Below are 26588 nucleotides of genomic sequence, written 5' to 3'. Positions count from 1 at the left end.
TATATAAATACCTGGAGGAAGGGTGTAAAGAAGACAGAGCCAGGCTCTTTTCTGTGGTGCCCACTGACAGGACCAGAGGCAATGGGCACAAACTGAAACATGGGAGGTTCCCTCTGAATGTTAGGAAACACTTTTTCTGTGAGGGTGACTGACCACTGGTACAGGTTGCCCGGGTATGTAGTAGAGTCTCCATATTCAAGAGCCATCTGGACATGGTCCCAGGAACTGGCTGTAGCTGACCCTGCATGAGCGGGGGGGGTTGGACCATATGACCTCCAGAGGTCCCTTCCGACCTCCACCATTCTGTGATTCTGTGAATTGCTGACCAGGAAATATGGCACAATTTACCAACACGAAGCCTGAATGTGAACAAGCAGCACTGCAACAAGAATACACTGCAATGAGACTACATTCATTCTGACTATTCAGTTCACTGAACTCTAACCTTGATACCATTTTGCTAGGACAGTTTTCTTTAAATATACCCACAAGTACCAGAAATGTTTCTGGAAGATGTATGAGAGTAAAATACTTGTCACTGTTTTCCTTTTGGCTGAACATGTACCATAATCTTCCATGAGTGCTGATGGGAAGCACTGAGCCCTTGATACAGCACCTATCAGAGAAACTGGGGGTATGCTTCTCAACATGTTGAGCATTACATAACATGCAAAGTGACACAGGGAGAACCTTAAATCAGTGGATCAGTCAGCTTAGAGTTTGCTCTAATTGTGTACTTTACAGATAGACAATGTGAAGGGCTGTAAGAGGAAAAGGCTTCCTTTTTAAAGTATTTTAGTGTGACAATAAAAGTGAGGTTTATTTGAAGATCGTAAGCCTTAAAATTATCTTTTCGCAAGAGTGATAGTACAACTACGTTTTGTGTATCTTCTGGCTCCACATGCTAGCAGGAGATCATAAGAGAGTATTCTGCACATACACAGCTGTTACTGTCCTTAATATTAGCCTGTATCACCAATAATGTCAAGTACGTGAACAGTGAATGGAGAATTCTAACAAACACTTGTAACAAATGTGACTCTTCTTCAATCTTCAAATTAATGAATTAAGGTATAGATTATGTGAACTGTAGAGTAAGTTCATAGTAATGCCTGAAACAAGACCTAGAAGGCTTGAAGCCAAATTTCCTATTCTAAGCATCCACCCTTCATATCAATAGTGTTCTTGGGCAATTCATCAATACGTTTTTAAAATAGAGGGGTATAAGACTGAAGCCATATTTTTTTCACTACCTAATAGAATAATGAGAACTCACACCCATATTTGTTAAGTCATGAGCTCTGGTCTAAGTACTCACCACTACTGAAAAGTGCCAGCTGTTCCCAGAAGGCCTTGTGCAGATCCGTTAAAAGTTCTTCCTTTTGTTGGACTGAGAGATTATTCTTTACAGTTAAATGGTCCAGAATATTGGATACCATATTTAATCTACACTTGCATTCTTCTGGTATATAGGACTTCAGTGAATCAATCATTTTTACCATAAGTTCCCAGTTGAATAACCTTTCCTGAATGTCCTAAAACAAACATTAAAAAGTCCCGTTTAGAAACCAAGAACGGGTCTTTGGTTGTGCTAGTCCTTTCATTGAGTTATTCATTCCCACACTATACAGAAAACTGAGAAAGCTTCTCAAGACCATGTGAATAACAATCTTCACGTACACAAATACTTCTGAAAACCTTGACTGGTGTAGGACAGCAGTGGGTTTATCACGTGTTTGGTTGCAAGAGCTAATTTAAAACTATGAGTGTTTTTCATTATTTGTAGCTGTCAATAAGATATTAACGCAGAAAAGGGCAACAACAAGCTTGCAGAACAAACTTAAATACTCAAGGGGGAAAGATAGACAACATGTCATAGGGGCAACATGGAAGTCCTGGGCCACTTTTCATGGTACCACCAACACACCAGTATGGGCCTTCATTTTGAAATGAGGACATATATCTGATTTTGATACTGCTGGGATTCCTTCAAGTATGTGGTCAGCTGCAATTCAGTAAATACACTAAAAATTAGTATAATTGCCTATGACCTAGCAGGTTTCATTGCACTATTAAAGAAGTCCAGGATTACAGTAGGGAGCAAGATTTCCTGGGTGAAACTGCAACTGCTTTAGACAATGCTGTAAGGTGGTAAAGGGTGTGACAACTCCTGTAGTTAACGGAGACACAAAGACAATGACCTTTGCAATGAGACGCAAGCATCACAGTAGTGACTTCAGGTAGGAATATTTCCTGTATCTGTATCCAAACACGTCACTTGAAGTCTGCCTGTCAGAAGGAACTTACTGTACAGTAGCCTGGCATGGGTCAAGTATGATCAGCTGCAAAGACTATTTTCATACCTCGCCAGCTCAGTTTATGTAGCTGCTCCAGTGCAAAACTAACAAGCTAATAGTTACTGTGTCTGTTTATTAGTAAGCCAATAAAGCTAGCTATCCATTTATTCTCCAAATTACTAATAAATGCAGTGGTCCAGATTCTGACTGTACTGTTAATCTAGAAATTCTTTCAGTATGTCCTGTGCAAAGCAAATAAAGGATCTGCTGGATTTAACACAACATAAAGCATAGTGCTGCTGCATTTATAAACAGTTTTTCCCTCTTAAGACCATACCACTAAGATGTTAAGAGTTTTAATCCTAGTTAAAGTCATTGGACGCACAGAATCGGTCTCAAAATTTAAATTAGGATCTCTCAGTCAAATTGAGATAAATACGCTGAAAGAAAAAGAAATGTCCTAATGCCCAGGATAACGATCCTCCTTCATTGGTAGATCTAGTGCTCTTGCTCCTAGATCACCAGCTGCATTAATATCACTTTCCTAATATGACTGCCTAAAGGTTATTTTGAGAATTAGAACTCAAGTGCAGAAGAGTTCACCCTCCTGTGAGCCTTCATAAACTGCCATGAAAGTTGAGCTCTTTGCAACAAACCTGAAAGAGACAACTGAAGCAGTCTACATCATTCCTCAGGCAGGACTGACAGACTGTACACTTGCATCATTCTTTGTGTTCAGATTGACCCTCTCAACTTTTATTTCTTTTTTGTACTTTACCATTGCCTGCAAATCTTGAGATTCACTTAATAAGCTTTCTACTGCAATCATCTTCTCTGTCAGATCCATCATTATCTTTGCTGCTTTGGCACTTGAGCATTTTGATTGGTCCAAAAAAGCCTGCTGGGCTTTGTCAGTCTGCTTCCAGAAAGCTTCCATCTGTGGAATATGAATCAAAAAACAATCCATGTTCCCTCATTAATCATCTAGTATTTCATTACGGTGAGAGGCTTATGAGTCTACTGAGATACAAGTCACTGAGACTATAGACAGCTTTCAGTATTAGCTACAGTGAACATTTTGAAAAGCTAAGGAGCCTATTTACTATATGACAATACGGTGTTGGTGGCACATAACCAGTAGGTCAATCCTAATTTCTAAATGTAGTCATTCTGTATAACTTGCTAAGAATTTGTTGTTAGTTGTCCACATATTGCATCTAAAAAGTCTGTTATGTTGTTAGTATTAATGGGAAAAATGAAAGAGATAAACTGCAGCACTTTTCTCTGGGAATTTTATTTAGCTGTGGGAGCAGGCATTCCAGTCAAAAAAGATTTTTGCTAAAAAAGAAAAACTGAAAATTGTCACTATTTTTCACTATCAAAGCCCTTCACAGCCACATGCTCCATAAGCACTTTATTAGCTACACTGGAATTACGTACTTTATGCAGTATCAGCACAGTGCATATGCCCATTCTGATGTATTATCATATGGGTAATCTCTAGTTTTAGGCTCTAATCCCACAAATACTTAGGACTGTGCACAACTGTGAACATTCTGTGGTCTTCAGTGGCATTACTAGTACACATAAAGATAAGAAAATGTATCCATCGCCAAGATTTGTATTAAGTATCCGTGAATTTTACAAAAAATGGTGACTATGGCATCTGTGAGTATGGAAAAAAAACCCTTTATTTTACGGAGGGAAGAGTGGATTAGTTCAAGGTCTGCTCTATATGAATCTGCATACAGGGAAATAATTTTCAATATGGATGAAAAGCATCTGCTGGCATAAGAGTGACAGACCCACTGAAGGATGACTGTCGCTGGTGAATAACTGCCTGATGTTGCTCAGCGAGGCTGCCAGGGAGTTTTTACGTGACTATCTCCGGAGAACTCCAAACAATCAATTTTTCAAAGAGCAAAGTTAAATTGCAAAAGAAACTTGACGCAGATGTACCATCATTACCAGGACTTCCACTATAAAGTGAAAGGCACAGAGAATCACAAGAAAGCTGAGAAAATTCCTAGTGAAGTGCTTAACCATCAGCCATTAAAAAAATGCCAACTCCTCTATGAAACAGGCCCAAGGCTGAGATGACAGGCTGTTTAGTTCAGGGCTGAAGTGCCACAGTCAATCAGCACAGGCAGCTCACAGAGCCATCAGTCTGACTAGTCAGTCTCTTGTTTTCATCAGCAGTGAATTTGCTCAAACCTCAAAAACAGGACTGGGAGAAGGATATCTTCCAGATTACTCAGTTTACTGGAAAATAATATGCAGAATAGTCTTAACCTCCAGTTTTCTAGCCTGCAAGCTATTTGGACACAGTGACACTACTGTAGAGAAAAAAAAAACCACCAGACTTCACTTTGAGAATGGCTGCTATCAAACTGTATTTTTTTTTAACATAAAAAACCCCATATAAGTGTATTATCATGTGCAGAGCTGCTAAGGCAAAATGTTTTGCTAAAGTAAATGTGCAAAGCATGCTAAAAGGTAATTATTTTCTTAGTAATTATTTCAGCTTAAAAAATGTTTTATAGTCTCATATCACTCTCTTACTCAGCTATGGAGGACTGAAGAAAACAAGGTGCTAATACTCCTAGAAGTCAGACTATACCAGGCTTGAAATAAATCTTACCACCTGACAAGAAATAGACATTTCTCAGCTGTAAACCCAGTGCGATAAAACAGAGTTTGTACACAAAACACACTGGACCCAAACAGAGCTGGAAATACTTCGCTGGAGCCATGTAAAAATGTTTTCAGGACTCTCACACATCACACATCTAAAGTACTAACTGTGGACTAGTCAACACAACAGTTTAAAAGAAATAAAAAAGCACTCCCCATCAAAAGAATAACATTAAAATAAGATTTTAGGAGAAAAAATATTAGAAAGTTACATTATCTATTATGTGCTCAGAATATTCTCTTTCTTTCCTTTCTAAGTCTTCTAGAGTCTGGTACTCTGAATTATGGGCTCCTGACATCTCAGTATTCTGAAGTCTGGAGTCAAGTTGTTTCTGTAATTCTTCAAAATTCTGGGAAAAAAAAAAGGCAAGTAATTTGTTAAACAGAAAAACAGACATAATTTCTAATTTCAGGAGTGAATTTGTACGTCAGCTGTAGCTCATTGCTAAGGAAGATGAACAAGAGCATTTGGAAAGTTCTGTCTCTGGGTAATGCACCTCCTGCAGCAAGCAAAGAAAGCTCAAGGTATATATATGGCAGCTCTTAACTACACTCAATACAAACACATTTCCCCTAGTATGTGAGTACAGTCAAGACTGTTGTCCATCTCCACTGAATTCAAGTTTAGTAAACACTATTCCTTGAACTTTCATACTAATAAGCCTTTGAATTTATCCACAAGTATTTTTATTTTAATGCACATGCCCCATCTTAAATGCCAGCTGTGAGTGTATACGCTGTGTTTGAAAACACTGAGAGGTATCCAGATACGATAATCAGACAGTGTTTCCTGCAGAGTACTAGCACACACGGATGAACACACCTCTAATGTTCATAAGGGACAAATTACAGGCTACATGATTGTATGGCTTTTTGAAGTTTTTCAATCCTTTGAAACCAAGATAATTTTTTCTGAAAGCTAATGATACTGACAAATACTTGTCTTCTGCCCTTACTTGGTAGCTTGGTACTGAAATGGATGATGCTTCAGTTGTGAAACATGCCTTACATAACAAGCATTTACTTTTAATACCACAGTTTTGGGTGTCAATGCATTAACTTGATACCCTATGTCTTAAAGAAATGTAACCAGATTTTGACAAGCTTCACAAACAAGTTCATCAAAATCCCATGAATTTTTCTTACAACACAAAATTAAAAGAGGAAAATGCTGTCTGTGACAAATCATATAACCCTCGGTCTTGCCAATGCAGTGCTCATACAGTGGTTTCCAGTGCTAATGCTTTTGTTTATTACCAATGTCTCTGTTACATGGTATCTATAATCAGCCTCATCCCTTACATGACATCCCAACCCTAAGGCTATCATGCTTCCCAGACTTTTCTCTCCAGAATATAGGACATAGGAATCCCACACTGACACTTAAACAACTGGCCTACTCCAGCAATTACTACATCTAATAAACAAGGTCCAGTCGTTGTCTTGCAGCAGCTCAGTTAGGTGCATGAAGACACCAGTGCCGTCAAGCCTCATTGAGGGTTAGGCTATACTGGGAAACATGCCTGATCTGCATTACCTATTTATAATTTGAAGACATTACTAGTTGTCCATCAGAAAAAGGGATCTGTACACCAAATCTGACTTTTCATTTAGTAAATACAACCAACTCTAACACTAAACCTGAGGATTTAAGGCACAGAACTGGTTTTAAGGCAAAACCTATTTTGAAATAAATTATTAGGTACAACTACAGAGATTCCTGATATTCATTCACAGACTGAGAGACTAAACAAACAAATCTCAAGAACTAGAGCTGGCAAGCCAATAAACTTTAATGCCTAAATGTGAAATTCCATCTGTTTGCAAGAAAAAAAAAATCATTACTGTAAGAAGAATTAAATATTGGACTAGGCTGCCCAGAGAAATGGGGGAGCCTCCTTCAGTGCAGATGTTAAAGACTTGGCTTGGCAGGACACTTGATAAGTCTTATGTTATTCCCTGCTTCCTGCAGAAGGCTGGGCCAGACGCTCTGCAGAGGTGGCTCTCAACCCAGACTTCTCTATGATTCTAATCTGGAAAATGGAACCAGTAGCTCTTCTATTTTGTTCCGTTTTGTAAAACTTTTTTTCCTTCTAATAATCTTAAAAATAGTATTGTGACTCCACTTGAAATGTATATTGACTATCTATGTGTGTCATCTAGTTCAGAAGTGGAAAATGGATTTTCATAGAAGTATATCGAAGAAGAAAGGATAAAGAGGAAAACAAGTATATTTTCCCTTGATAAAAAAAAAAAAACCCTGGAGTTTCGTTTTAGTACTTTATTTCCTGCTATTTTATTATCAGTAATGATACCTGGAACCAGACAAAGACCTGATAATTAGAAATTTTTAAATCTGAGTGAATAAGTTTCACAATATTCTATCTGACTGAACGGACTCAACTACAAAATACCTTTATTCTTAACAGATGAGACACATCACTGGACTGATCACGTCCTACAACAAGAAAGGGGAAATGTGGACAAGGCAATGGAGAGAATCAACTAACAAGGGGGTTTCTTTGCATTTCTTCTGAAATAGATTAGAGATGACACTGCTGTTTTTTAAAAAGAGTAGGTGAGAGAGCCTGCTGTGGCAGCTTGCACCAAGTGGTCAGATTAACTCTTATTTTCTGTGGTCTGAAATATTAAGCAACAAACCCACTTACATTTTCTTGAATTAAAAGGATCTTCTTTAACAAATCATCAGTGATCTTCTTTTTATGACAAAGGTCTGTGAGGTATATTTTGAGAACCTGAATAAACATCTGTTCAAAAGGAAGGAAACAAAACCCAGGGTAAGTGCCTGTTCAACATCGTAACGACATCTTTGTGACTTTTCTTGATCTAAATCCATCAATGTGACTATAATGAATCATAAACAAAATAAACAAAATATGTGGGGTTTTTTGTTGTTTTTTTTTTTAAGATTGTAACACTACCGTGTTCAAAACGATGTTTTTGAATACTGGCATAATTTTTGCTTAATCTCTTTTCCTCTTGTCTCGATTAGAGTGCCAGTGTAAAGACAGTCCACTTCATTACTAACTGCTGCAGCATTTCCAAAATGAAGATAAAAATAAATGGAATTTAACAGCCACCTGCCATTACTCATGTACTTGAAAACAGATGATGCAGAAGCTGCCCACTTTAAACATGTAACAACATAAATAAAACCATATTTATATATACAAACAGTTATTGAAGACAACATTTCAGCTGAGCAAAATCTGTGAAGTATGTTATTATTAGAGTTGAGTAGAACAGAAAATGGTAAAGCAGCCGTGTTTTGGATCTCACTGGCCAATGTTTTGGATTGGAGTTTAGCAAGTTTTGAAGACACAACACCAAGGTACCACATACATTAAAAAGGGAAAAACAAAAAGAAAAAAAAGAATTCAGGAAAACACTGAAGGAAGAGGATACATTTCCTTTTCCTAGAACTGATACTAAGAAAGACTGGCTCTGAAATCAGAGCAAGCAAAGTGGAAAAGGAAGAAAATACTCTCTAAACTGAAATCCTTTTGCCCTTTTCCCCTGCTAGTGAAAATACACAGCTATTCAAAGCCTCAGCTAAAGGTCAAAGTCATCTGCCTTTTAAGGCACTTTCTGGTGGTCCACAAAGTATGTTAAATGCTCATTTCCTCAATGTTTCTGTGATTACATCACCACATTGTTAACTTATCTTCATTTACAAATGGATGATTAACTTTGAGATGAAGTTCAACCTTCTGTAGCCAAGCTAAATTTCCTTCTGGAAACTGATCTCAATTTCCCTTCCTCATCCACTTAGATGGGAATAAATCCCATCAGAAGAGAAGCTGCTTTCCAGGTTTACTTTCATGCTTCCTCTTTTGGATTGTGTAGAAATTTGTTCAGAAAACCCCAGAGCAGAAATATTCTTACTGCATTTAACTTTATATCAGAAATGACCAATCTATTTAAACAGAGGTTGGGAAAGAAGGGGAGGAGAAAGCTATATACTCTATGTGCAGACTTAAATTAACTTAGCTTAAACTCAGTAATGGTAATGTTTCTGTACTTGGTCATAACTAATTACCATAAACAATTGTATACATCCTCTTTTGTTTTTTTCCTGTCAGCTTTGGATGCTATGACTTGATGTAGTTAGCTATCTATGGTTTAAATGGGTACCTTAATTCCTCTGTCATACAAAATCAGGACTATTGTACATATGACAATACTACTGGTTCAGTTGAATTGAATTTTAAATTTTATTCGAAGAGCTTGGAGTCCTTGGAGTTGCAATGCACAAGCACTGTCCTTAAAACATAAACTCATCTATTAAATATATATTTTTCCTATTTTTATGACCCTCAAGTGCTGTACATTATTCTCTGGAGTAAAGTTTAAAACCAAATTTTTACATTATCTGGTCTCACCTCCTGTATTTCACAGCCCAAAATATTTCTGCCCAGTCAGCAACTAAGCACCACACAGCCACTTGCTCATTCCCCCCACCCCAGTGGGATGCAGGAGAGAATTAGAAGAGCAAAAGCAAGAAAACTCATGGGTTGAGATATGAACAGTTTAATAATTAAAATAAAATAGTAATAGTAAGGATTATAATAATAATGATTATGATAATAATAATAGTAGTAATAATAATGATGATGATGATGATGATGATAAAATAAAAAGGAAAATAACGAGAGAGAGAAATGAAGCCTGGAAAAAAAGGGGGAAAAAAAAAACCCACAAGCGATGCAACTGCTCACCACCCACCGACTGACACTGCCAGTCCCTGAGACACCATTGCAGCTTCCCCTGGCCACCTCTCCCTGGATAACACACTGGGCATGACGTTACATGATATGGAATATCCCTTTGGCCAGTTTGAATCCGCTCCCTTGGCTGTGCCCCCTCCCCTCCTGGCGTCTTGTGCGCCCGGCAGAGCACGGGAGGCTGCAAAAGTCCTTGACTAGTACAAGCACTACCCAGCAACAACCAAAACATCGGTGTGTTATCAACATTGTTTTCATACTACGTCCAAAGCACAGCACTACGCCAGCTGCAGCGAAGAAAATTAACTCTATCCCAGCTAAAACCATGACAGTATTTTACTCCTTTGTCAAAGTCATATATATGCAGAACAGAGAAAAAAAGTAGAATACTGTAGAGATGCAACTCTGCTACACTACTTCCCAGCCTGTTAGCAGTCTGTTATTTCCTGAACTGATACTCAACTAAGATGTTCAAAGCAAATAGCTATAAATGAGACATGAGTACTTACCACATATTTTTCTTTTCTGAGTTCAGTATCAAGAAGCATGAGATCTTTTAAAATAAGACTGCAAAGGCAGAGCTTAACATCAAAACTAGAACAAAGATTTAGAGTGTGTTAATATCAACCTAAGTGAAGGTCACATAAAAGAGCAACACCATATAATAGTTTCATTTAATCACTACATTCTCCTGAAAGCACTGGCCCTAGAACAGCACTTAATTTCTCCATTGCCTTCTCTTTCAGTTAAAATATCTCCACATAAGAGTAATCAAAACAAAACAGTGCTTTAACAAAGTTGGAGTTGCAGTTCCCTTTACAAAAAGGTGAGGTAAACATAGGCAGGCATTTTGAAAAGATTCTTCATTGCCTGTACCTTCCCCAGTCCCCACAGTGACACAAATATAATCATCTTTATTCTTGCTAATGAGAATACAGGCACATACGTATTCATCTAGGGGTACCTTGCTGTTGTGCAGCTGAAAGAAAATCAGAGCTGATAAGCCATTTTGATTAGCTCTACCTGCTCATCACTGGAGTGTCTGAGAAAGGAAAAGTTTTCCCACAACATGACATGAGTAGTTCCCATTAAAACAGAGGGAACAGACCACTGCCACTTGCTGTTCTCAAGGCACCTTTTGTGTGACTTGGCATTGTACAGTGCAGAGGACTCCATCCCCAGCTGAGCATGCCACTGCATGTGTGAACTGAGCATAAAAGCAAAAACAAAGGGATCTCTTTATCAAAATAGTTATATACCTTTTAGGAGACTGCTTTTGCCAAAGTTCTGATTCCCAGAATTGCATAAAGGACAAACTGACTTTCAATATGCAGCATGATGTATTACTTTAATCTCCCCAACCACTTCTTCAGGGTTATAAGCAGATAACCCTGTCTTGAGTGAATGTATGCATTCAAACCCAGCCTTTGGTTTACACCAGACCTTCAGTAATTGTCCTGAAAACCACTAGGCCACGCTAGGAAATGACCAAACACGAGGGCAGGTTTACCGCTTACCTCTCACATGTTAGCACTTCAGGGAAACTGATCACCTTGAGAAAGGCTCGAGCCTGAAATCTGTCATCGCTTGTTGTGGAATGTATTGTCGTGGAGGAACTGCAGTCCTCTTTATCTCCCTGGCTCAGGGATCCCAGGCTGCCTGACATAGATGTCTCCATGACCTGATTAGGCAGAACTGACTGCTTTGGATTCTCATGCAAAGATGGATTGGATGAGCCATCTGCCAAAGGCTACAGTCAAGGAAAATTTACAAGGTCAGTTAATACAACACAATACGGAGATAAACATCTCATCAGTTTGCAGCATTTGCTTTCAAGCAAAAAAAATTAAACAATATACACAGCAAAAGTGTTTCCATGTAAATTAAGATTCATCATACTGACAGGTTTCTGCATTGCCCAGCAAAGCATTCTTCCATTGCGGTTATCCATCTGGTGCATGCTTTCTCACTGAAGGGCAGATCCTTGTGGAGTTTTTCTTATGTCTCCTTGGACAGACCCAACTTCCACTAACATTAGTGGGAAGAAAAGGTCTCTTGACTACAGTGAAAATTGCCCAGACACCATGTAAAGAAAGCACTGCAGGTTTCAGGGGGAGCTGAAAGCAGTTGATGCCTTACAGAATAAGCCCTGAGTCAGTGGACTATAAACACAGACAGATCCCTATTAAGCAGATTGGCAATAAGTTTTCTTCCAGTACTTGACTCTGTAATTTGACACAGAATGATTGTCATTAATTTTTACAAGTAGACTCTAAAACCTTACCCTAAATTTCTGATTGATGGGATAGATCACTTTTGCCTTCAATGCAAATGCCGTGATGTTACTGTTCAGAGGAGACTCACTTTCCTGTACGGAAAAACAGAACACCATTTGGGAACAACGCTAGACCTGACAGTTGTTCACTGTAAGCATTGCATGCCCCTTTTGGTCACACAACTTAGAAACTCCTATCAATAACTAACTATTCATTGACTGTTTCTGCTTTGGCACAAGAAGTCGTCTCATCAGACTCATTCAGAGTATGAAACACAGAAGAGAGAACTCTGTCATTACCACTGCTCAAAAATGTTTTTACTCCTGCATGGGAAAATAGGTAATAGCTGCTATCCACAAGTTATTTTCATTTCGTGTTCCCCCCCTCCTTTAGTAGCAACTAAAGATTTCATATCAGAGACTGAAATTATCTTAATAATAGAAACTACTAAAGGATAAGCTCCATAGATATCATCATGGCTACACATTCTCACTTTCAATAAAGAAACAATAGATTAAACAAAACTAGTCATTGTTTTTTTCCAGGAAGAACTTTTATAGTACAACCCTTACCTATAATCTAGAGAAAATACCAATGTTTTTCCACAGAACTTTTTATAGATAATGCATTCTTTTCATACAATCTGCTATATCACATAATCTGACTTTCTGCTCCTCCTCTTTCCTAGCCATTGCTTTATGCACTGGAACAATGGGATAATCAGCTTTGTTTTGTGAGGTTATGTGTGGCTTAATAAAAGGTTGGCTGAAAGTAACAGATAGAATGTTTAAATCCATGCTTCAGCAGCTTTCCTGTTCTAACATTTTTGGCTTTGTCATATGAAATGAAAGAATCTGATCTGTCAAAACACAATTTTCTTTATATAGATTTTTTTCTAGGAAATATCAAAGCACTAACAGAGTCTAAAAATAGAGACGGGAAGAGAACAGCAAACTACGTCATTCATTAGACTCTTTTATCATTGCACCTTTTCATCTCCATTTCATATATTTCCAGAAGTCATTTTTGGATTTACTGATAAAGTCAAAAGCACGCGGTCAGCACGTAAAACACTTGCTCACACTGAGCAGTCCCACTGCTGTTGTACATATTCAGGGATAAAAGCTGACAGATCATTGCTCTGCAATGGCTGGAGGCAGAGCAGCTCCAGTCCAAAGCCATAAAGCCATATCGCAGTGTGCTAGAACTAACACATCCTGCTTCTCAGCAGGCATGAGTAATACACAGTTATTATTAATATGGTAATTATGGTATTATTGCAACGTGGAAGGTCTCAGAATGAAAATACCTGTTTTTCTGAAGTGCTCTAACCTAACTAAAAGCACTTTCCATCTACGTTTCTCCATGAACTGTCAATTTGATGCTAGCAACTGCAAAAGCCTCTGGGAATTGGAACAAATGAATAGAAAAAAACCCCCATAACTTCAGTAGTTAGACAAATAGGTGGAAGGAAGTCCCTTCAAATAACAAGGTTACTTCTTAATGTGTTATAAATGAGCTAACATGTTTGGGAAATGGATATAGTTGTGAATGTTCACCTTTAAAAGACTGTGATCCCATTTCAAAAGGACTGGTAATTTGAATAAAGTTATATCATTACATAAGTTCTCCCACAGGATTTACACTCCAAAGGAGAACCTAATCCATGCTCACTTGTTATGCTGTACTTCAACTTGAGCAAAATGACCAACCACAGCTTGTAACCATTCCTGATCACAAAACTGAAAAGATGATTAATTATCTGTCAGGATTTAAGCCAATAGTAAAATGTTTACAATAACGTCTGTCTTTCTCCTTGTCTTGAAACCACTTCTCCTTACAAGCTAAGCACCAGACTGCCTAGCTTTAAACAACACTTTCTGCATGTATTTAATTTATGTTCAACAGACTGAACGAGGTAGCTGAACTGCACATTTTTTCAAATGTGCAGTTTAACTGACAACCTTTAGCTTCACCAAGAACAGTCAAGCCAGCTTTAGGTGACAGGCTGTGATCTAACAACTAGACAGCAGGACTGGTTCCCAAGTTATTTTGTGATTATCAATAAAAAAAAAAGGTATTTGAATTTTTAATTACGGTTAGGTTAAGTTTACACCTTCTCCTACTTTTCTTTCCAAATTGTTTCTCTAGCTCTCCTTGAATTCCAGCTCACCACACTGGTGTTTCAGTACTTGTGGTCGCTTGACCTCTGCACTGTACCTTCACAGCTGGTACCTGATGGGAGAACTTCCTGTGTGAGGAAGCCACTGAAGATGCTGCTGTTTGCAAAAACGTACTCGTTGTACTTCATTTAGTCTTTCTGACTCCATTGATCAACTCAGTCCAACTGAGAGCTGGAGCCTCTAAGGAGGCTCTAGAAAAAAAGTATTTGTTCCAGATTGGACCTGATGAGGGAACTTTGTTACTGTTAAAATTTCTCTAATAAATCTCCTTCTCCAGAAAATAATCCACTGTCAACTATCAGCACTGATTTCAGTAGTTAATTACTTTTTTTTATGTCAATACTGGTAACTTTTCCCATTAGGCTCTTGAAATTAAGGACAATTTAGAGACAAAACCAAAGAAGTCCCTGTCCAAAAAGAACTCAGGATCTTGATTAAAATATCCAAAAAAGAGTCCCCTGAGAGAAATGGAATTCATAAAAGGAATGAGTGCCTGAAATTGTTGCATTCATAGGCAGCCATCAACTCCCACTCTCCTTCTTATGCTTTTTCTGAATACTTTTTAAGGGCTCAATTCCAAACCCAATAAAATTAAGACAGTTTGGACTATGCCCTGAATGTGCTCATCGCTACTTCCAGCAAAATGGACATCCACCAACAAAAGCAGAGCTTTACCTCCAGCACCATTTCCTCTTTTGATGTATAGGGTTCTGCTTTACTTTTCATGAGTGTGTGCTCTTTTTCATCAGAGTTGAAGCTTTCCAGAAGTCTCTCGGAATCATCCTTCTGAAATTCCGAGAGAAAACAGATAAATTATGACACTGAGATCATGCAGATTCACTGGAAACATCTTTGACAGCAGCCTGGATACATTCATGTCTCCATCCTGAAAATTATTTCAGCATTAGTTGAAAATTTTGGAAAAATACAATCTAAAAATAAGCACTAGTTTTACATATAAGGAAGGAATAATTAAAATTAATGAACTTTATGATTTTGATTTGTCTGTCCAGAGTAGAATTTTAATCTGAAAAGTTGTTAAGAGGCTGTAAACATGTCAAATCAAACCATCTGCTCTCAAAATCTCTTACTACAGACTACGGAGTCGACCTCATGGTCTGAGTTCAAACCTCTCAGTTAAAGCAAATTAACTAAAACTGTCCATAGTTGCCTGCAGTGAAAAGAACGCCCACTATTTTTGCTCCCCTGCTATAAGAAGAACTTCCTAAATTAAGTTTTACATGTGGGAAAGTTCCTGTCAGGAAGAAATAACCATCAGAAAATGTTCAGCATCTTCCTTCCCGAAAGCAGCCCATATCACTGGCCTTGACTTCCCTAACAAACACACACAGACTGTGCAGGAACAAAACCTCCTGCTGCACATGCTCTTCCCTGTGCACTAGATAGACCAAAAAATAATAATAATGCTGGTCAATGCATCCAAACACAGCATTGCAAGGAATTTTTTAGTGACGGAAAAGATGGCAGCCTCCCTTCCTCGACTACTTCTAAAATTGTTTTTCAAGTTTTCATTCCATTAGCTGCTTTCTGATGTAGTCTAATGATATGGCTGCAGCCACTATGCACGTAACTGTCTTACGGAAAGATTCTCCTTGAATTATTTGGACGCATGGTATATAAAGTAGCCCATTCTCTCAGGATATAGAGAACTGCCCAGCCTCTGAATACATTTCACTCCTCACGACTTGCTTCTATCACCTCTCTGGAACTTAGATGCTCAATAATACAGACCATATTCTAAGTGTAGTCTCCAAGATTTGGTGAACTGCACATGCTGGTTCTTAAAAATCTACTAACGACAAAAGAACAGCTACAAGACTGCCCCAGCAATCTTGTCACTTACTTGTCCCAAACCAGAAGTTCACAAAATTTAGGTTGAGTGATCAGGACTTGTGGAAGTAGCCATGTTGGGTTCACTGCTGTACCGCACACCATAGCCACTCCAAAAGAAGAATTTGCCTTTCTCATCTTATTTCTCTGACTGTTCATATTCATCCAATATTCATTTTCACTCCTTTACATCTCGAGCACTATAATTTTAAAAGTATTTGAATTTTTCCAGGATTAATTTCTTTCCTAACCTTTCTAATCCCACCACCTTCTTCTTCATTTGTTTTTGCCCTGTTGTTTTCGCAACTGAAGTGCTACCGAGCTGCCTTTTAGAGCATTAAGTTGAAAAAAACTAAGTCTAACTGTAATTACTGTAACACTTCATCAGCTAATCTACCAGAATACTGTAATTAGACAAGCCCCAACCCAAAGGGTCACAAGAGCCTCCAGGCAACACTGTATCCTAACAGGAGAATATTATTGATAGAAATCTATTACAGTACACTATGTGGTCTGAAGTTACCATGGTAAAGGTCTCTTCTTAAAACTCTCTCAGTGCATCCTGTGCGCAGATCATCAGACCAATAAGGCACTTAACTGCATGCACTGAAGTCCCACAGATTCAGGCTGAGATCTATGAAATAGTGATTAATTGGGGCCGAATGACAAATGCCGGTAGCTTACCACGCTGCCTATGGCTACTTCGGAGTCTAGGTACTTGCCCTGCTCCCATGGCACGGATAACTCAGCTGCCTGGGAAGCTGCATGGCATACTTTGGCAAACTGTCCCTGCTTTTACTTTGGATGCAGAGGGCTGTAAAACGTGCAGTTCAGTACCTGCTATACATGCAACAGGCTTACTTCATAGCATCGGTGGGGCAGAGAGTATGAAGAAGGAACAGGCGTGGACAGCCTAAGGTAGCCCTGTTCAATTTGGGAAATCAGACCCATAGGATACAACCTGCCCACCCTGCGATGTGCTCTGTACGCGCCAGCAGGCAGTTTATTCTTCTTTCAAAATAAACAACTCTTTTACAGCAGCAGCATTGATTTTAATGGCATTTAAACATCTAAACGCATCTGAAGATCTGGGCCAGAGAGAACTGACAGCTTCTATTCCCTACTGACATAAATTACATGAAGGATAAAATTGTACATGGCTATATTTGAGCTGGTAGTAGCAGTACAATAAAGATACCACCTATTAAGGCAAGGAAAATGAGCAATTGAATCAGAGAGGCTTGCGCTCACACGGGACGCATTGATCCACCATTTGAAGTGCCTCTATTACTAGGCTAAAGCATGGCTTCACACAGAGTTTCAAACCTCCTACTTAAAAGCAGTTGGCAGCAAGAGGATTTTTCTCTTATGTCATGTTTAATGATGATCAACACTAGCAGAGATGCACATGCAGCAGAGCTGTTATAGCTGAAAAAAGGTGTGGTTAAAACTGAAGCTAAACCAGACCCCCTACTGCAGGCTGGCAGAACGCTCCACAGGGCTCCAAACTGACCAGCTGCGCCAGCGCCAACCATTGCTACATCCAGCACGACTTGGGACTAAATGCGACGGGAGAAGGAAGCAGAAGAACAATTCTCAGAAAATATATCTGCCCGCTAGAGGTTTTGCGGGTTGTCTGCTACCTCTGCAATCCTTGAGTCCAAACACTCGATGTAATAAAGAGGTGCGAACCATCCACCACAGTCCTTCAAATGGCAAGGCAGGTACATTACTAACAAAATCGCATGGTTTAGAAAGCCCAGTTAGTTTTGCAAACAGTCAGATGTACATACCCGAGAAATAAAGGAGGCAGAATACATGTGTACCCTCAGCACAAAGTTATTGCTGTGGGTTAGTACGAATACTCTGTTTGTAAAGTGAACTTTGGAAAAGTTCGTAAAATGCTTTGGAAATCGGATTGTTCATACTGGTTTAAGATGGAAATTAGTGGGTTTTTGCAATTATCTCACTAAGTTTCTGCAAGCCGGGTACATCTTCCACTACCCCCCAAAAGGAACACAGCTTCCTACAAGAGGTGATGGCTACGAGAGGCAACTAGTGGGTCGCCTTTAAAGATACAGGCCAGTAGGGCAACATTCAGAACACGTAAGTACTTAAACCGGCCTCTTTTTTGAGTCAGCCCTTTTGTTTCAGTGAATTTTTAAATTAAGAGCACAGTAAAATCCTTCCCAACAGAGGCGCGTCAGGAATTAGGGGGCTCCCCGCCCACCACCGAGCTCACCCCGAGCCTGCAGCGAGTCGTGACCGCAGAGCTCGCCCCGGGGCCCCCGGTCCAGCTCAGGCGCCCCTCACAAACCAGCCCCGACTCCTCGGAGCTGCGCGCCCCGCGCAGGCCCGAGCCTCCCCGCGGCGGGAGGCAGCGGGGAAGGCCGGCCGGCCGCCTGCCCGACCCCCGCCCGCCGGCCCCGCGTACCTCTCTCCGCCGGCGCGGCCCAAGCGCGCAGCGGCAGAGCAGGGCGGCGGCGCCGGCACCCAGCAGCAGCCCCAGCAGGACAGCGGGAGCCAGCAGGGCGGGCAGCGCCTGCAGTGAGCGAGCCCAGAACTGCAGCCCCACCGCCCGCAGGCAGCCCCCAGCCGCCGCCATCGGGCCCAGCCCGGCCCGCAGAGAGGGGAGGTCCCGCTGCTCGGGGCCTCTCCGCCGCCCGTCCCCCGCCCTCGCCGCGGTGGGAGGAGACCGATGGCGGATGGATGCGGCGGCTGAGGCCCGGCCTGGCTCGGGGGCAGCGCCTCGGAAGTCACCGCGGTGCCCTGCGCGCCCGCGGAGGGGCCGCCCGCCGCCATGCAGTGGCTGCTGGCCGCCGTGCTGCTGGCGCTGGTCCCCGGCGGGCCCCCCGCGCCCGCCCGGCCCCTCGGAGCCGCCACCTGGCGCGCCCGGGCCTGGGGCCGCCCCCCGGCGAGTCCCGCGGAGGGGGCCGGAGCGCCGGGCCCGCCCGGGGAGGCCTGCGGCAGAACGGCGGCTGGGGTAAGGCGGCGTGCCCGCGGTGGCGGGTGGCGGGTCGGCCGCGACCCGCGGGCCCGGGGCGGCCGATGGCGGGCGGAGGAGCGGCCCTGCGTGAGGGCGCAGCGAGCCCCCGCGGCGGGGCTTGCTGCCGGAGCGGTGCCCGGCGGAGCAGCGGCCGCTGCCCGGGCGCTTGGGCTGGGGGCGACGGCCCGAAAAGCTGTCAGGGGTCGGCGTGGTGGGGCCGCACGCCGGCAGCGGCCCCGCTCCGCTGTGTTTCCTCGGCAGGGGAGTTTGGTGGGTTTTTTATCTAGTCACAGCACCCGTGCCCACCGGTGTCAGCTCACTCTTAGGTGTGCCACTAGCGGTTTAGGGTACGGCTTCTGTTTTTCATTCTTTCTCCTTATCTGGTCATGTATCTATGAAGCTGCCTCAAAATGTGTCAACTGGGTTTTCCTTGGGCCACGCGGAGAACAGCCGAGCCCGTGCGGTGGGGAACGGAGGGAGTCACGGGCGATAGTTCGCGTTACGGTTACAAAAAGAGCCTAATCAGCGGCAAATAGCATTGCAGGAAAACGAGAAAAAAAAAACCAAACACCTTATTTTTCCACCAGAAAAATAAATTAGTATAAAACTTGGGAAGATGTCTGCTGGCAATATTACCGCATTAAATTAATTACTTTTGAAGGGTGATGTGAGTGCTGGCCCATAGAACAGGCGCTGTTGCCGATGCGGAGCCCCTCGTGACGCCCTCTGGTATTATGGACGTGCAAGGATGGTGCGCAATATCTAGACTATATTTTTCAGTGCAGACTACGGAGAGGGGCATGTCAGATAAGGCAGAAGGAAAAACGAGCTCTGTAATGTCGTTTGTAGTTGATGCACGTGAGCGTACGAACACCATAGGTTTTCGTGCATGAGCTGTTGTAAAAACACAGATGAATGAATGCCTGGAGTCTGTGGAAATCGGGGGCCATTTTTATTCTGATTTTCTAGGAAATAGGTAATAAAGTTTCTTAGCTAGCAAGCCACATTTTCTGCATACCTTTATGCATGCTTATACCACAGTCTACTTTCGTTACAGGTTCATTTACAAAGGAACTGTTGACATTTAACATTTACATTCATATATATGCTGATATGTGTTAGAGTAATATTTGGGATTGATATTTATAAACAGGACTTATTTCAACATTTAGCATAATAGTCCATTATATTGGTGTTTTATGTTTTCATCAGTGTTTTACACTGGTGCCATTACATCCATTTAGTGTACTGGTACACATTTCCTTAATGCAGATAGAGCTCTAGAAACATGCATTCCCTTTATTAGGCATATGTGGAAATGCACACATATATGTCTTTCCACCAGCCAATTTTTTGTTTAAGTTTGCTGCTGGAGTTTCCTGTTCTTACTTTTCTGTGTTCTTGAGATACTTGGCTGCTCAAAATTCAGGGTCATCTAGATTGTTTAACCAATGAGAAGAAATCAATAATGGCATTAGAGAATTTTGGCATAACTTAGTTTGCGTACAAGAATTCTGCACTGCAGGGAGAGCTGTACAATGGTGTAGTTGCAAACAGCCCCCAGTGAAGAGTTCAGTGCCTGGGGTCTCCCAGAACTGCATGCATGTTGCCACTTGTGTTCGTTTCTCTGTCCTTTATTTCTCCTCTGCAAGAGCTGCCTCCAATCCCATATGTCCTTGTTTTCCAGAGCAGTGTCCACTTAAAACCCAGGGCTCCTGGTGCATCCAAATTTGAGATGTCTTGCTTTTTCTGTAGTTTGAGGGAAAGTGCCCTGTCTGAAGTGAGAACTATTTTCATACAAGGTTAACGAAAGTTACAGCTCCAGCAGTAATCAGAGTGATGGCTTCCCCAAGCAAGCAAAAAAGAAAATTGCCCCTAACTTGCTGTACTGTAACAGTGGTGTTGACATAACATTACTCACATGTTGTGCTTGAGAGCAAACAGAAGCAGCAAGTGTGGGTCACCTCACTCAGCATACTTAGAAGATCGCTGTTAATCAGCCAGCATTCCTAACTCTGTATTATCTCTTGCAAGGAAGCATTTTTACTAAGTGAAAACTTTCTTGCATGACTACCACATCTTGATTAAAACGCTGAGCATTAGCAATCCTTAAAATGGTTCTCTTTTGCTGATGTTTTAGAGCTGTGATTTCTGTAGCAATCTCTGTGGTCTCGGCAAGGTGGGAGGCAGTCACAGGTTGCCTCATAAGCTGCAGTTTTTAGCCTGTGGTCCCTTTGAAAGGCTCCATGTAATGCTCCAAAGGAAAAATGAGCATAATGTAAATAGACTTGATCATCCAATATGGCCACGTTCCTGCCGACTCCTAGTGATCAGATTTTCCTGTGTCCTCAAATCTCCCTTTGAAAATGGCAAAGAAATATTATTTTATAGGAACAAACTAATGGCAAGCCCTTCTGCTCCACTATTGTGCAGAGGCTCAGCCTCATAATATGAAGTGTAAGTACAGTTTGAACCCCAGGTGTGCATAGCCATACTGGGAGATGGTAGAGCCTCATACTGCTTGACAAGCTGTGGGAGACCTCTACAGCCATGTTGTGTCTCTTCTGGTGGTTAGTTTTGGGAAACTCTAGGCTTTGTGGAACAGGGTTCTGCCTAATTGTGAAGCATAAATTTAGCAAAGAGTTCAATATTAGACATTTATGAAGACAGTTCTTTTTCATAATTGCTCTCTTCTGTGTTAACTTTAGGTTATTAAAGATAATCTGTGGCTTCAAAAAAAGATGGGATGTCTGGGAATGACAGGTATGTAACTGTTTTCTCTCTCTTTTCAGTGCTGTGGGAGTCCCGGCACTCCCAGGACATGAGTGTGAAGGTGGGCAGGGGACTGGAGCTGTGCCCTGGTGGCCCACTGTTGTCAGTGGGACTCTTGATCCTGGGCCACAGGGGAGTGTTTGCTCATGTTGTAGAAGTCGCTTTCCTTTAAAACTCAGAAGTTTGGAATGAGGGTGCTCTAGGCTCCCTAAACAGCTCATCTATAATGGAGCCCCTGTAAAAAGACCTTAGTTCGTACCCTGCTCTGAATCGTTTTCAGGAGGAGCACTTTTTCCTCATTAAACATAATGATGTAGGGGAGCACCCTCTGATGCCCAGCGTTCCCAGTGTTGTGGAAAACCCAAATTACTTAAAGCTGATCAAGACCTTGTACCTTTTCAGAAGCTAATTTAACCTCTGTGCATTTACTAACATTGTTGCAATACCTACTCTTGAAGTTATTTTCAGAGACCTCTGCAATTACAATAACTAATATACTTTGTCCTGGACCAAGTTGTTAAAGACTCATAGATGTAGGGAGTCTGGAAGTGTTGCTGGGATGCTAATACTCTTTACAGTGGGTATCAAGTATACTTGTCACTGATCCCAGATACAGTGAGCATCTCCAATGGTAGTTGCCTAATCTAATGGAAATAGCATACTCTGATGCTTAGAGAAGTCCCTTACAGCTTGTAGGAGCTGCAGCTGAGGGCTGACTGCCAAAGGATCTGTGTACATTTGGACAAATCACTTATATTCTCTGAGTTTCTGGTCTTTATTTCTTTATATGTGTAAAATAAATAGTGTGCCGCCTCACCCAAGTGTAGTGGAGATGAGTTCCCTGGAAGGTTACAACATCCTCATGCAGCGCATTAATAGAGGCAATGCAATGTCTGAAATAGACACACACCCCCCACCCCCACCCCCATGGCTGCAGTTCCCCAAGAGTTGCTTTCATGACATTCATTTGCCAAGAAATTACATGCTCTGAAGCAGTCATCCAATTTCTTTGCCCTGTGCCATGGCTAATTCACAAATGAGTTTATTAATTTATATACGAAAGCAAATAATCCAGATTTGCTGAGCTTCCTTGGTTTTTTCCTGTACTTATTCAATGTCATTTTTGCTGCTCACATCTTGCTTTCTGATGGGTTGCAAACTATTAATGTACCATCCACTGAGAGAGGAAATGCATGCGGTTTTGTAGATCAGAAGAACATTCTGGTGCTAAAGAAAAAGTGGGGCGATTGGAGGATTTTAACACACACTATCTTTTTGCTAGTGTTTGAAAATAGTGTGGCCAGCAGGAGCAGGGAGGTGATTGCCCCTCTGTACTCGGTACTGGTGAGGCCGCACCTTGAATATTATGTGCAGTTTTGGGCCCCTCAGCACAAGAAGGACATTGAGCTGCTGGAGCATGTCCAGAGAAGGGCAACGAAGCTGGTGAAGGGTCTGGAGAGCAGGTCTGATGAGGAGAGGTTGAGGGAACTGGGGTTGTTTAGCCTGGAGAAGAGGAGCCTGAGGGGAGACCTTATCGCTCTCTACAGCTGCCTGAAAGGAGGCTGTAATGGGCTGGGTGTTGGTCTCTTCTCCCAAGTAACTAGCAATAAGATGAGAGGAAATGGCTTCAAGCTGCATCAGGGGAGGATGGATTGGATATTAGGAAAAATTTCTTCACTGAAAAGGGTTGCCAAGTACTGGAACAGGCTGCCCAGGGAAGTGGTGGAGTCACCATCCCCGGAGGTATTTAAAAGACATGTAGATGTGGTGCTTAGGGACAGGGTCTAGTGGTGGACTTGGTAATGCTAGGTTAATGGTTGGACTCGATGATCTTGAGTCTTTTCCAACCTAAATGATTCTATGAAACTCTGCCATTTTGTTAGTAGGTAAATATACATGTTAAATGAGGGGCTGCTACAAGCACTTAGTTGTGTGCTTGATTTTATAACTTGAGAATTTTCCCATTCTAATAAACATGATTTTTTAACATGTTTAAAGCTAAGTTTTTAGTGGTTTGCTTAATGAAGGTACTAGACTCTTTTTCTTTTTGAAGAAGTTCTCAATGAAAGCAGCAAGGTGGGAACTTTTGCATAAAACCATTGTCATTGAAAATGGCAATGTGCTGAAGGGAAACAGTTTGTGGCAGCACACTGATCTCAGGGTTTCTGTTGGAAACTTTTTCGAGTTGTTTCTGGGTAAGATGAGAAAAAACAATCCCAGAATAGCCCTGTGATTGGGGAACACAATGGATTTTTGAGAGTTATGTTTAAGTCTGCTCTGACTTACTCAAAACAGGCCTGTAAAGTAGATTTGTTTTGTCTTGTTGATGCACATAGTTTCTTTGACTTTGTAACAATAAAAGCTAATGGCAACATTCAAAACTGAAGTACAGTAAATTACTACCTTTGCCTGTTCATTGTTGTGTGTAATTGAAAGGACTTCAAATTGGATCTTGTATCCTGGATGGTTTTCAGGAGAGGGGATAATTCAGAACAACAACAAAAATATAGTAAGCAAGTATATTTAACCCTTTTCTTTCCCACTGAAATAAAGCAAGATTACTCAAAGCTTTGCTGATAAATTCTGGGGGAAAGCAAATCAGACAGCAGATGTGGCACTTGAAGTATGCAGCCCTCCATAGCTAAGAACTAGAATGACTGACGTAGTTAAATTGCTTTTTTTCCTCTCAGTGTTGGGTAATTTTTAATTCTGAACTTTACATTTCACAAACTCTTCAGTCTTCACTTTCCTGCTGTAATTTGGCAGGTTAGGATGTGTTGTAAAGGTATGGGAGTGTCATGGTTTTAGCTGGGATAGAGTTAATTTTCTTCACTGCAGCTGGCATAGTGCTTCGTTTTGGACTTAGTATGAAAATAATGTTGATAACACAACGATGTTTTGGTTGTTGCTGGGTAGTGCTTGTACTAGTCAAGGACTTTTGCAGCCTCCCGTACTCTGCTGGGTGCACAAGAAGCTGGGAGGGGAGGGGGCACAGCCAAGGGAGCGGATTCAAACTGGCCAAAGGGATATTCCATATCATGTAACGTCATGCACAGTGTGTTACCTGGGGGGAGCTGGCCGGGGGATGCAGCGATTGCTGCTCAGGGTCCAGCAGCATTGGTTGGCGGGTGGTAAGCAGTTGCATCACTTGTGGGTTTTTTTTCCCCCTTTTTTTCCAGGCTTCATTTCTCTCTCTCATTATTTCCCTTTTTATTTTATTATTATAATCTTTATTATCATTACCATTATTACTATTACTATTTTATTTTAATTATTAAACTGTTCATATCTCAACCCATGAGTTTTCTTGCTTTTGCTCTTCTGATTCTCTCCTGCATCCCACTGGGGTGGGGGGAGTGAGCAAGTGGCTGTGTGGTGCTCAGTTGCTGAATGGGGCTAAACCATGACAGGGAGCCTTAAGGATATAATGGAGACTTAGCTGCAAACCTGTTGTGAGACTATTTTAATTTTGTATCTTCCTATTTAATTGCTATGGCCAAGAATAACCTTCATCTTAACTTCTATCAAGAACAAGAAAGGTGCTGTAGTGTTGTACCTACCCTTCTAATGGCGGTCCATTTGTGCCACTAACATGTTCAGGACTCAGCCCATTTAGTCCAGTGGTAAAGGCTTGTGCTTCAGTACTGAAGGTCCCTGTCATTACACAAAACTAATTTCTCAGCAAAGGACAGTATGCTGACCACATAGGACTGTTTCTTTTCTTAGATACCTATCCTTCCACCTCTAGCTCGTATGAACACAGAGCTACTCTTGCCACAGTCTCCACGTGGTAGGTGCATTTTATACCAGGTCAGATCCTCTCTCTATTTGCACACCCTGAGAAGCAAGTGAGTGCTGGGAGTGGGGAGCTTTCCTTCCTAAGTGCCTTGTGTCTTGCATGTGCCTTCTGTGTGGATGCTGGAGGTCAAAAAGAGTGAAAGATCACCACCCATAGTGGTAGTGGACAAAGCGGAGGAGTGGCAAGTGACTATCTGAGGAGAAGAGGAAAGAAAATCTAACAGTACTAAATAGCAGAGACTGTTCTGAACAACTGTGCATTTGTCATTTCATATCGTTGTGGACCGTATGTGGGGCTGAGTGAATGCTATAGTAATGTGAATAGTAAAATGTTACACCAATCTTCCAGCTGTTTCAGCTATATTAATATTTCATGTTTTCATTTGGTAATTCAATACAAAGTCGACCTACCAGCACTGGTAATTAGCTAGGAATATGGAGTTTAAGACAGGGTTCTGGCATATCTGTTTATATTGGGTTTATGAAGGATTAAATCATGGGAAAACATTTCAGTAACGTGCTAATTACAAGTAAGATAAAATATTTAACTACTTGATAATGCACTGTAAAAATGTGGAATGCTTAATTAAGGAAAACAAAGAAAATTTCATTTTAAAATGGTGATATTGTTTCACATCTCAAAAGAACGTGAAATGACTGCCTTTCTTTGATTAAGTGTTTTGCTTGGCATCTTGGGAGATATTTGCAGGAAAGCCCCAGATGAAGCCTCATGCTCTGCTGGTTTGCTTGCTGGGAATGTTTTGGCTTGAGGCGTTGTACTCCAGGAGTGCCCGGTGGCAGCCTGGCAGGCCCAGCTTTCAGGGGGCTGTTTAGACTGTGTGTAAAGCTGAAACTGTTCCCCTGCTTTGCAAAGTTTTCCTTTTGAAAAGGGATGGGAATAGTTTCCATTTAGAAACTAATGGAAGTGAAGATCATGCAGCTCTGATAATGGCTTTTCTGAAAAAAAAAGCCAGAAAAATGGCAAA

General features: G+C 41.3%; 2 protein-coding genes across 4 annotated transcripts in view; one reads left to right on the top strand and one right to left on the bottom strand.

The window, feature by feature from the left end:
• The window catches only part of EVC (EvC ciliary complex subunit 1), a 56351-nt gene extending 37080 nt beyond the window's left edge, over window positions 1-19271 (bottom strand). For 2 of the 3 annotated variants that reach the window (XM_075091888.1, XM_075091889.1), the window contains exons 1-9: window positions 18481-19271; window positions 14871-14981; window positions 12021-12104; window positions 11254-11486; window positions 10246-10330; window positions 7661-7759; window positions 5204-5341; window positions 3076-3234; window positions 1319-1535 (exon numbers count right to left, since the gene is read on the bottom strand). In XM_075091888.1, coding sequence (XP_074947989.1) covers window positions 1319-1535; window positions 3076-3234; window positions 5204-5341; window positions 7661-7759; window positions 10246-10330; window positions 11254-11486; window positions 12021-12104; window positions 14871-14981; window positions 18481-18651 — 1297 coding nt within the window. In that variant the 5' untranslated portion in view covers window positions 18652-19271. The remainder of the gene's footprint in view (window positions 1-1318; window positions 1536-3075; window positions 3235-5203; window positions 5342-7660; window positions 7760-10245; window positions 10331-11253; window positions 11487-12020; window positions 12105-14870; window positions 14982-18480) is intronic. The other variant, XM_075091887.1, reaches the window with a different exon arrangement.
• EVC2 (EvC ciliary complex subunit 2) overlaps window positions 18522-26588 on the top strand; it is an 81121-nt gene continuing 73054 nt past the window's right edge. Inside the window, 3 exon segments of the mRNA XM_075091885.1 lie at window positions 18522-18808; window positions 18811-19029; window positions 21741-21795. Coding sequence (XP_074947986.1) covers window positions 18752-18808; window positions 18811-19029; window positions 21741-21795 — 331 coding nt within the window. The 5' untranslated portion in view covers window positions 18522-18751.

The sequence above is a fragment of the Phalacrocorax aristotelis genome, chromosome 4 (assembly GCF_949628215.1).
Source record: "Phalacrocorax aristotelis chromosome 4, bGulAri2.1, whole genome shotgun sequence".
NCBI lineage: Eukaryota > Metazoa > Chordata > Aves > Suliformes > Phalacrocoracidae > Phalacrocorax > Phalacrocorax aristotelis.
Note: the sequence above shows the minus strand (reverse complement) of the source record. Positions and strands in the feature narration are given on the sequence as shown.